The sequence below is a fragment of the Plodia interpunctella genome, chromosome 10 (genome assembly GCF_027563975.2).
Source record: "Plodia interpunctella isolate USDA-ARS_2022_Savannah chromosome 10, ilPloInte3.2, whole genome shotgun sequence".
Taxonomy (NCBI): domain Eukaryota; kingdom Metazoa; phylum Arthropoda; class Insecta; order Lepidoptera; family Pyralidae; genus Plodia; species Plodia interpunctella.
The window spans coordinates 1,284,361-1,296,658 of record NC_071303.1 but is presented as its reverse complement, the minus strand read 5'-3'; the positions used below and the strand labels follow the sequence as shown (position 1 = coordinate 1,296,658).

General features: G+C 31.9%; 2 protein-coding genes across 5 annotated transcripts in view; one reads left to right on the top strand and one right to left on the bottom strand.

Moving 5' to 3' along the window:
- LOC128672903 (adenylate cyclase type 2-like) overlaps nt 1-12,298 on the top strand; it is a 165,106-nt gene that overhangs the window by 91,632 nt on the left and 61,176 nt on the right. The gene's annotated exons all lie outside the window — the stretch shown is intronic.
- LOC128672910 (uncharacterized) overlaps nt 1-12,298 on the bottom strand; it is a 31,735-nt gene that overhangs the window by 6,443 nt on the left and 12,994 nt on the right. For both annotated transcript variants that reach the window (XM_053750427.2, XM_053750425.2), the window contains exon 2: nt 4,832-4,961. In XM_053750427.2, coding sequence (XP_053606402.1) covers nt 4,832-4,961 — 130 coding nt within the window. The remainder of the gene's footprint in view (nt 1-4,831; nt 4,962-12,298) is intronic.

The window sequence follows — 12,298 nt, the reverse complement described above, 5'->3', positions numbered from 1 at the left end:
AATAATACGCGAAGAATGCTTCTTGTACAATTAAATACCTCTACAAGGCAAACGACAAAGATAATAAAAGTGACCACATACCTATTATTGTTATATATAAATAGCTATAATATGTAATAACCCGAAAAGAAGATGCGAACAAAAATATTTTAATACTCGTTACTGACCAAACTGCGTTACGTGATGCACATCTTAACATGTAATAAATATTTAAATAGTTATTTTAAGATTTGACAGATTTACATTTATATAAACTCTTTCAATGGCAGTATATAAAATACATAGGAGCTATATGATTGGATTTAGAATAGTATCTAATTAAAAATTATTTTTTAAGTCCTCCATTCATAATCATATTTAATTTATATATTATTAGAAAAATCATTGTAAGAAACAATAATGGTAAGCTCTTCTGGCATGATAGGGGCCAACACTGTTCAAATTAGTTTCTTTCGGCATTTCTTATAAGCAGTCGTCGTTCCGAAATGCTAGTAGTTTGTAGCTTGTGAGAAATAACTATAAATATAGAAATTGATGTGAAAATGTGCCTGTGAAGGTATAATTTATGAATAAATGATTTGAATTTGAATTTAATTTTAACAACTATATTTTTCTTCCAACTCGTCTATGTGTATGTATCCGATTCTCACGCAATCGAAGTTCACATCATTAATTTTCTCAATTTTTTTTTCGAAGGTTTTAAGCTAATTTATTATGGGAAAAATCGATCGACTGATGCATTGAATTAAACTCTTTCAATTGTGATTTTTCGTAAGTCAAGTAACCGTGTTAAACCTTCTAAAAAAATTGGTGAAATTGACTTCGATTGCATGAGAATCGAGCCTCTGGAAAGTTTGGGTCAATGATAAAATCTTTATCATTGTATATATAAAGTTTTATCCTTAGTACAACTAATGTTTTCTATCAATAGTAGCAACTTGAAGTCTATTAAAACTATTTTTTATGAGTCATATTCATCCATCATATTAAGAGGGACTCATTTAACTTTTTTTTTTCATAATAAAAAGTTATTTTCATCTAGTGCATGTTTGGACCATGAAAATAAACTCATGTAATCCGATTGGGATTGGAACTTGGGACTTTTCGGTCACATGAATATTTTTACAACTGGACCATCAACGCTAAAAGCTATATAAATAAAGATAAGGTGATCAAAGCCACAAAATACGTAATATGTATTCAAATGGTCCATGCATAGAAGATTAAAAATATTCTTAGATGTCAAGGTTGGAATGTTACATCATATTTGAATCTATTATATACAGTACAGATGATTGCAACTGTTTATATGTTAGTAGAAACAGTTTTCAAACATATAAAGATAATATTAAATATGTCTATAAGGTTAAAGATTTTACATGCTAAACTCAATATAAAAAACTAACTGTTGATCGCATTTCGTAGTAGTCTATGTCTTCATCTCGCTATTTACAATTTCATCAAAATCGGCCCAGCAGTATAGCTAATCGTATCTGAAGCTCTAATCTACATGTTTTGGACTGTTTTGCTTAACATTTTAATAGTTACCTTTTTCATGCAATAAAAAATGAAGCCAGTGTGCAAATAAAACGCTATTGTATTCTAAAAAAATAATGGGCAAAAAGTAATGATAGATTGAATTAAAGTTTTTTGTTGGTTAAAAAATGTTACACAAAAATGTCTCACGTTTGAATTTTGAAATTTTATCCGCTATTTCTCCATTTCGTCCAAAACTAGGTGATTTTTTTTATGTCATTTTCCTATGGTTTACATGCTTTCTGTGAGAGTGATTTCTCTCGGAGGAGGACGTCAATGTTTACTATATTGTAGTTAGCGAAATCTTCATTGAAATGACGTGTGCCCCTATTGCAAATTAAATGCTTAAACCGATATAGGTACACGTCATTTGAACTACACAAATTATTTCGATGGACAAGACCCATTGTAATTTATTATCTTACAAGCAAAATGAAGTGTAAAAATTTAACACATCATATGCATTGAGATTTGAGTCTGAGAAATTAAGACTTAACGTACTTGAAAAAATGACCGCTCTAATCAAATTATGTAACGTTATGTTATGATATAACGCAGAAACTGGCTCCATCTATGTCAAGGATGCACAAACCAAGTGTTGTGTTATTATTTAGTAACCTTGTAGTGAGCCAATGTCATGACGAGCATAATGGTAGCTCATCCGACATACATTATGTAGAAATAAAACCTTTTAAGTGACTTCGCACACGTGAATCCCTCAAGGGAATCGTGCTTTTTTACATACTTTAAACCATGTTAACAAAGGCCAGCATCCCAATAGTTGGGACATCAAAGGGCATTATTACCCCATTGCTAAATCGCGCTCCATCGTCATTCGTTTCGTTGGCATCCGTCGATTGATCAACGCAAATATTTTGGAGCATAGAATTAGTGGGTAGTACCTATTAGTTCCATGGTTTGGAGTTCCGACATATGTCAGTGTCAAAACCTATAGAAAAACAACGGAGCACAACGGTGCTGCAACGTGCTGCGTCGTCGCACCGAAGCATGACCGAGCAATGGGGATGGCTTAACGGGTAAAGGTAGTGCATGACATGATAGTACGAAAAGAAAATATTATAGAAATTAGGTACGTATCTTTGAAACTGCAACGTTAATATGATGCACAATATTTGCACTGAAAATACCGTCATTGCTTGTGAAATTTATTAGTCAGAATCAAAGCATAAGATAACGGAAATGGTTCTTAAAGAAGTGAGTCACTGACGTTGTGTGATTATTTGACGTCGTTCCGCATGTACAGCAAACAACTCATCAATTTACACACATTCATTGCAAAATGGTATCTATTATAGTACATAAAGATCAATGCAGTGTTGACTACGTTTTGGTCTCTGTTACTCTGTTAAGTCTTCCATTGCTTAGTTTTTAATGTGACCGGAAAGATGGCAGAAGATCTGTAGGACGATGGTCAGACCATAGCTTCAAAATAATCAAAAGATCACATCGACATCGCCATGAATGGAGATCGTGAAGAAGTTGCATCAGGTATTATCATGATGATAGTACCATTAGTCATGACTATTTAAATAAGCTTCTTTTGGCATTTTTACTCAGCAATGGTCGTCGCGTCACATGCCTGTAGCTTGCTTGACATGGAAACGTGCCTATGAAGGTCTGATTTCTGAATGAACCCTTTTACTCTGAGCAAATGTTTGGGGAATGAGTACTTTTACAATTGATTATCAACTTTAATTTAAAATAGAAAAATCTTGTTTTGCAGAAAATAGTTTGCGTTATTTTTAAGGAGATTTTATAAGGACATTAAAAGGTGTCATTGAAAGTAGTGGTCTGATTATAATTTATGGTCACAATAAAGATCTTGTTATCTTTATTCAGTCACGTGATAATGACTATATTTATATAAATAAAGAAAATGATTGTAAAAGCAAAGTAGTAGATTACGAATCGAATTATAATAATCGAATTGAATTAAATAGGATTCAGAGCTTGAAATGTTAATAGAAAATCTCCAATAAATGAATGAAAAACCTAAGTATTAAACGGTCAACATTACTATATTAAAACTGAAAAAATACACAATATCTTTGAGAAATGTTATTATAGGCCAAGAGAGAAATAAAATTGTTTAGATTTAGGTTTTAACACCAGACAAAAAATATGAGTAGACAATGACAAGTAAAAAAACACGGACTGATAAGTCTCTAGGTGTTTTCATAACAGATTGAGGACAAATAAATGTAGGCTGACGTATGACTGTTTGTCTTTCTGTGATTAACATCAGTCATCGTCATTATATCATTTCGGATAAGGATGACGTATTGGGTACACTATGACGAACTGTGAATAATTTTAATGAGAAAACAAACATTAGTTTTGGAGTTAGTTGGGAGGAAATATCAGCGATGTACCTTCTAAATTAGTAATAAATTTATCAGCCAAAATAGAAATCGAACGTTACGTTAGACGTTGAAATTTTTTCAAATGACATGGAATATGTAGACTTGAGAACATGAATCATTGATTCGACCAAACTTTTACCTTGTGTTGGAAATTACATGTTTAATAAAAAATACTGTTTAATATTAAACAAAAAAGTACAATCGCGTACTAAATAATATCGAAATTAAAAAGATAATTGTTGAATTAGAGTCTAAATAACAAAATATTTCAGATCAAACTATATTTAGAAAATATTTTAGATTTCTTTATTAATGCCTTTATTAGCCTATTCCTCATCCTTTTTCCACCCACTCCCAAATTATTTACCTCACTTATTGGTTTTTTTAAATATTATTATCAAAAATATGAAATCTTTCTGCCTATTCAGCGGACAAGGATATAATTTGCGATTTCCCAGTCCTATTACACGCTTCATTAACTTTTTCCCCATTGCTCATGTCCACAACAATGGCTATTGTCTCAGCCTTAGATATTATAAAGGTGATTAAGGAAAGTCATTACGCATTGAAATAATTTAAATACCTACTTAAAGTATTATTAAAATAGTAGATTTTTTAAATTATAACTGAATGTAGCACATGATTGAGTTTTTCAAGCAGAACTGCAAATCAAGATATAGTATATTAGTCCATTTTATGTAAAAAAAAATGGTATATCGATATGTCACAAATTGATTATGTATCAAGTTACCTTGCCTAGTGATAATAATGCTTAATTCCCAACGAATGTTTATAGGTAATAAGTAGAAATACTATTGTTAATAAGCCCAATATTTCTGTTAAATAAAGATCATCTTTGACCACTTCAAGACGTCATTTAAGACCTGATTCAATACAAAATTCATACACACCTTCGATTTCAACGTTTTCACCACTGGAGGAGTCTGATGATTCATCTTCTATCTTCTTATCTGAGACTATTGTGAGGCTGTTCTCCCCACATCCACTATGGTGAGATCGTTTATCCGTCACCGAATGAAACTGGGGACAAAAATAGGCCTTATTACTATTTACACTTTATTAATAGTCATTATACACAATACTTTAACAGGAGACACTGGCACTCGTGTTTTGGAGGCCAAGATCCAATTTGGCGTTACAGAGCCAGCTATGAGCCAGCGAAATAAGTGAATAACTGTCATTATGGTTGGGCTACAAATCTGACCCTAGGTACCAATGAGTCTCTCCGCTAACCATGCAATATTTATTATATTGCCCTGCGTGCCCTGTCACTGAAAGACATACGGATAAAGCCACAGTTAATGTTGTATCAATGGCGTCGTCTTGTTCTTCACAAAAACCAACTCGACACACTAAAATGAACAGTTATAATTTTGATGGATATTATAAGTTTGATAGGTATGTACATTTAACAAACTCTATCAGGCACAAAATCGCGTTACATGAATGAGAGGAGTCGTGAGAGCAACATATTATACTGGTGTGGTAACGGTTAGTCAATGCGATATAAAATTTAAACATCGCCAAGTTTTCCAAGTACCGAGTAAATTTGTACTGTGTTTGTATTTCTGTGTTTATATATATTGCTTCTGTTTGCTTATTGTGCGTTTAATAGATTGGTAACAGTTGATAATTGCGAATTACCGTCTCTAAATCTATCACTGTTACTATAAGGTCATTGTTATCAGTTTAATTTGTCTTTATCAATTCAATACTAGCCATATTATAGTAACTTCAACATTGTGTATTTATTAAACATTCATCTATTCAAATGAACTAAAATATTTATTATCTCAAAATCAATATTAATATACTCATGAAATCCAACATTTTGTCTACACGTGTCCAACGAGTTGACATTGAAAATAAACTTAATGACACGCCCAAAATTTCAAAACTATATAAAGTTGAACAATTAAAAATCAATAATTTTATATAATATGTACTACATTTTGTCTTGCTGATATCCACTCTGGCAAAAATTTAATCTATAATGAAAAACAAATTCACACAAGATATTTTCATTTTTTGAATTCACAAATTCACATTTTTTGAGAATTCAATTCATTCAATCATTTATTTGTAAATGATAAAAATATGTCATGTAATGTGTAAATAATTAGCAATAAGCTGCCCTCAGGTTCGCTGTGGCCTTGAAGGGCGTCACTTGTACTTATCCATTCACGTAACAACTTCAAACTTGTGACTTGCAATAAATAAATCTGAATCTTCCAGTATGATATTGACGTTGTGTGTTTTCTTCTTATTAGCGTGTCGACACGGGCGAATTAAATTTGAGTTGACAAGAACTTTGCCATTGAACCGAGAGGTCCCGGGTTCGATCTCCAACCGGGTCATGATGGAAAATGATCTTTTTCTGATTGGTCCGGGTCATGGATGTTTATCTATATATGTATTTGTTATAAAATATAGTATCGTTGAGTTAGTATCCCATAACACAAGTCTCGAACTTACTTTGGGGCTAACTCAATCTGTGTAATTCGTCCTAATATATTTATTTATTTATTTTATTTATTGTGTTTTGTTTATGATTAAAAGTATATAGTCATAAGTTGTTGCGTTTATGAAAACTATTATTTAAAAAATACATCTAAGTATGTTAATTAATCCATTTTAAGTAACATTGACGCAATTTATACCTACACTCTAAATATAAAAAAAATTAACTATTTTCTTTTACCAATTTAATAATAAAATAACAAAATGTTATAAAAGATGGATATTAATCAATAAGTTATGTGAATTACGTCATGTGACGTGATAATGATAACCTTTTAATTTATAAATGTATAACATACTTACATAATATAATTTTTATATAAACAAAACACATGAAAAGAAAAAAGGAAGACTGAAACTAATACTTGTGAATTTTAAAATATTAAGGAAATCAATTTTAGACGTATTTGTTTATATGTTTTTGGTTTTGCCTGTAATACGTAGATGACATAAAAAAAGTTCTTTAATGTTTACCCAATCATCGTCTTTGTGCATTGCACATTTTATTTGTCATTTACTGACATTTAACATATGTATTTAAGTTGTTGCCTTAAAGTAGTCCTTGCAAAATATCCACGTGACCGGCTTGTACTTAGATAAACGTGTTTTACATCTAAAAAGCTAATATTATTATACTCGAATAACGTGAATGATACAGTTACCTGTATTGTGGCTTAATTAAAAACTCCTATTAAAAAGGGGCTCCGAAGCCACACAAACTGGTTTTACCGGTTTGTGCCGGTATAACTCGGTGTCCAGTGAGGTTCTTTGTTCAATTGTTTTAAATATATGTTCTTCTATATATGTAACAGCTTAACTATAAGTATATTTTAGTTTTGGAATTTGTTGTAATTCTTCTTTTGATTGAATTTTTCAGTTTCAGAGAAATCATATATTAAACAAATTATGTTTTAGTTCCTAGTCTAGCAGTAAAATGGCTTCAGGATCATAAAGGTCTTAACTCAACCAATTTATCTTTATAAATGTTAGGATTTCATGTACTTAGTTTAAATTTGATTATTATGGATATAAATAAATTGACTTGGATATTTTTACTGACATTCTTATGACTTATGACATTCCCTTTGGGAAATTTAAGTATTGACTAGTTCAAGTTTAACATCATACAGTTTTTTTAAACCGTAAAGAATTTAAATAACTTGACGTTTATTATTTAGGGAAAGGCTTGATATTTTATTTATTGATACAATTCTTTATTTATTATTTTGTATTCAATCAAATAGTCCGATCACTAACCGACCTTCGCTACGACCTTGTTTGTTTAGAAAGGTGAAAATACGTTGATCGGTTTTTTATTGTATGTTCTAACTGTGACTTTATCATATACTGCACTAGGTGTACCCGTTGTTATATAGGAAAAGATTAAATTAATCGATTTCGGTAATCGGTTCGATTCCCAGCGCGGACAAGATCTGTATTTGCACCTTGTTTGTGGCTCTGGGTGTGTTGTGCTTGTTTTTGTGTTTGTGTCCATTGGACCCGCGATACAAGCTTAGTACTTAATGTTGACCATTGAGTATTGTCTATATATTTATTTAATAAATATATAAACACTTGTAAAATAAAGGTATACGATTAAAAACGTATGTTTCCGAATTGTTGCCTGGCCCTGGCCGGTGTGAGTATTTTTTAAAGTAAGCTTAAATGCACGATAAACGCGGGCGAAGTTGCGGACTACATGTAGTTTGCCAATAGATTTGCACATAAAGATGCATTCATTAATAACATTTATTTGTTTATTGGGCGGATAAACTTGACACCAAAAGCTTAATGTAGAGATAGGTTTCTTCACCAAAGGCGCTGCAGACAACACGTGACTTAAACGTGAGCTTTTAAGGCGCAGTCCACACGTGAGACTTTTTTCATAAAAATATATTAATTCAGTACATCGTCATAGCAATTGCCTTGTCATTGACAACAACATACAGTATCACGTCTTTATACCTGACGGGTAGACAGAGCCGAGAGCGGGACTAGAAGGCTATGTTGAGGATCAGATTCTTCTTTATCAGATAACGATGTGTATCATTAGATTCTTGGCATTATCCCGGATGACATAGGCTATGTGATCTTTACAAAATTCGACATGGCGAGATACAGTTTTACTGGTATCAAACGCAAAACCTCCTAAAGACTACTTGGGTACATCAAAACAAGCAACTTTTACTCAACGACTTTTCGGGATTCTTCGGGAAAATACAATCTAATTTGCGATTCTACACATCTTAACTCTATGTAATACGTAACACGAGACAGTATAGTAGCGTTACATTAGCGAAAACGAACATAGAGGTAACAACGTTTTATAGAAACAACATAAAAACTAAAAAATGGAATTTTTTTTTGTATTTATCACGTTTAGACAAATGTCGTAGAGTACGTAGTACAAAAGATGTAGTCTTATTATTTGTTTTCCTGCTTCGCTTAGGTAAAAACCATAATAAATTATATACCTAATCCTCCCTCAGGAATCACTCTATCTATTGGTGAAAACCGCTTTAGTCCGGGCAGTAGTTTGAGAGTTTTTCGCGAACAGAAGACGCGGCAAAGGACTTTTTATAATATGTAATGACAATATTGTTGATTAGTAAAATAAATATAAAAGTTATTAATATCAATAAAATATCGAGTTTCGATATTAATGTGTGAGTTGCGCCTTACCAATCGGCTGTTGATGTGGTTAAACCACCTGTTGCGCAAGTCTTGCCGGTTGAGCGCAAGCGCAATATCTGTGGTAACAATTTTATTTTATTTCAAATCATAGTATTATAACGTTTGGTTTCCTAGATCATATTTAGCAGGGTGATATATACATTCAAATTTGTTTTGCATAAAAATTTAGGCAATAATAAAATTGTAAGTAGATAATAATGGACAATATTTATGGGGGGCACTGGGCACTTTAGGAGAGGGGGGGAACTAATAGAAGCCAAAACATTTTTTTTTAGAATTTTTGTCTGTCTATATGTATGTTTGTTCGCGCATCACGCAAAAACCATTTGTATATAAGGAATTTAATAAAGTTTTCATATTTATGGTCTAACTTAAAGTCTGGTATAGGTTGCATCGTCACAAAGAATCAGAGATATTGACAATAATAACGGAACCGAGGGCAATAGCTAGTTTTAAAATAAATACAGTATCCGCTAAAGCACAAAGGTTTGCAATCCAATGCATTTAGTTCAGTGCACAACCAATACCCGGCAAACTGGTTTCACTTGCTCTGGTTACGGTTGCTGCAGACGAGCGACTGAGTTTCATCATTTGCGATTTTTACAATGCCTAATAATTACGTTTTATTGATTTCTTGTACTTATGTGCCGACTGCACATAAGTACAAGAAATCAATACATACCAATCTATTAAAATTAATTGTAAATACATCGCTATTACCTTCGCATAGAGATTCAGGAAGGGTAACTTGACGTTTGAATAGTCAAAGTGTGCCGTGTACCTATAGAGGTACACGTCCACAAGCCTCTAAAAGTAAAAAGGTTGATAACTTTATACGTTTTAGTATTTTAGTAGTCATTTTTAATGGATTTCATCAATCCTATTTATTAAAAATTTTTTTAGGCAGTTTTTTTGTTAGTATCTATGTCTTCAATTGTGCTTTGAAATTTTGGGCACTTATTTTATTTTACTATTATTTATTTCTGTACCTAGAATATATGTTTTATTTAAAAAAAAACAGTTCTGTGTATTTAAATGTTTTATTTAAAAAAAAACAGTTTTGTGTATTTAAACCGATAAAAGTCACAATTCTGTTTTTAATTGGCACAAAATTTTATTCAATAAAATATTATGCTATTTTTTTTTTTGCCTCAAATGGGTAACAGTCGCAATGTCGCTGAAAGTATCAAGTCTGTTGCTATATTTCGGCCTTAAACTGCCTTTTGATGACCATAATGAATTGAGGTAAGCCGCAGTGGTCTTATCGTTTCAAGTCATTTTGTTATCTCTTTACCAAATTGTTTATAAATATTTTTTTCGGGGAACTGTATTGTGGTTCAATTTGACCATGAGCATAACTTCTGGCGTAATGTCACGTACAAGATTACTTATTGCGTTTTAATTTGGCCAATAAATTTAATGTAATTTTCCATTATTTGTATTGACATTAGTATTGACGCTTGTGAGAAAATATGAGCTGGCTGAACGAGAAAATGAGAAAACGAAAAATAAAAATTTGGTGTTAGAATCTGCTGTGACAGAAACTGCAAATCACTTTTTTGTTATTCTTTTGTTGATTCACGGTGACTTTATTTAAATAATTGGTTATGATCACGAATGGCTTCAAATGAGGGGTTTACTCATATCGTCCTCTTAAGCGTGATAGGTATGCAATTGATATTCTTCAAAAATTCATACTTTTATTAAGTATTTCAAATCGTGGTCCATTTCGTTCATAAATAATATTTTTTTCAGCTCAATACCAATAAAGTTACCGACGTTAATTTTATTTTTAGGTAAACCCTACAAGGTTTCCGCAGTTCAATTACTTATATATTTGATGTGTTTCATCTTATTATGAATAAATGACATTAAATGCAGTACCCGTACAAGAGCAAGAAATTACAAAAGTACTATAAATTATCCGGAAAGTCATAAATGCAAGAAATACGTGTACAATCAACAGCACATGAGCCCAACCAAATTTATTGCAAACTCGTCCCTATTACCGCGTTATAAAGATCAATGCAGGGTAACTTGACACGCGGTCGATTGTACATTTTTTTAAAATTTTTACGTGGGAACACGCTAGTGGCACTGCGCATTGCGTGGTACGGTACAAATGAAAGGAAATGGTTATTATGGCTTCGTCGATTTTTCTAATTTGTGTCGGAAATCAGTTGGCTGACAACAAGAAACGGTGTAAACATATCGCATATTTTATGGCTGATGACGATTTGCCAAATGAGAGTTAAAAATAAAAATGATTTTGCTGCAAGCTATGTGCAAAATTATGTTATTACGACTCACACTGGTTAGTAATTATTGAATTGGGCTAATTTTGGAAATTTTGTTTTTTTGTATATATATATGCCTATATATGACTAAGAGCCTGGTTATTCGAAAGCCGCGTAATAGAAGTTACAATTAGGTATATAAGTTTATTTATGTATTTTATATATTTACTTCCAAAATATTGTTGTTTTCTGACTCAATAAAGTCCAAATTAATATTATAAATGCGAATGTCTGTCTGTCTGTTCCGCTTTCACGGATAAACCGCTGGACCAATTTTTATGAAATATATGTATGCATGTAGTTAAAGACCCGCGTTCAAATATAGGTACTTTTTTTTTCCAAAAATCAATCCCCAAATGACTATATAATGGGGGGTGTAAGTTTGTATAAAAATCGTCTCTTTTGCTTTTGCAGATAAACTCAAGCAGGCGAAGCCGCGGGCAAGACTAGTTCTTCTATATTTTGTGACATACATCACACAAAATTAAAAAAAATAAGACATATTACAATCTTTCACAAAATAGATGGAGCTTAACCGAAATCCGGTTACATCCAGTTCGAAATCGTGATGAATCAACATGACCATAGTGACGATGTATTGGATTCCCTACTATTCCATTCAACTCACAATGGTATCGTGACAAAATTATTTTGTATAATAAAGTAATGTCCTATAGTGAATAACTATAGCAAATAACCAATATAGTCATATCAATTTTGTTTGATTCGATTTTGCACGAGTTGTCGGCAGCTCGATAATGGAATCGATAAATAGTTAATCTGGTTCAAATTAATGTCACTAAGTTTGTGCATGATGGCTTGTTAAATGGATCTGATTATTTTCAT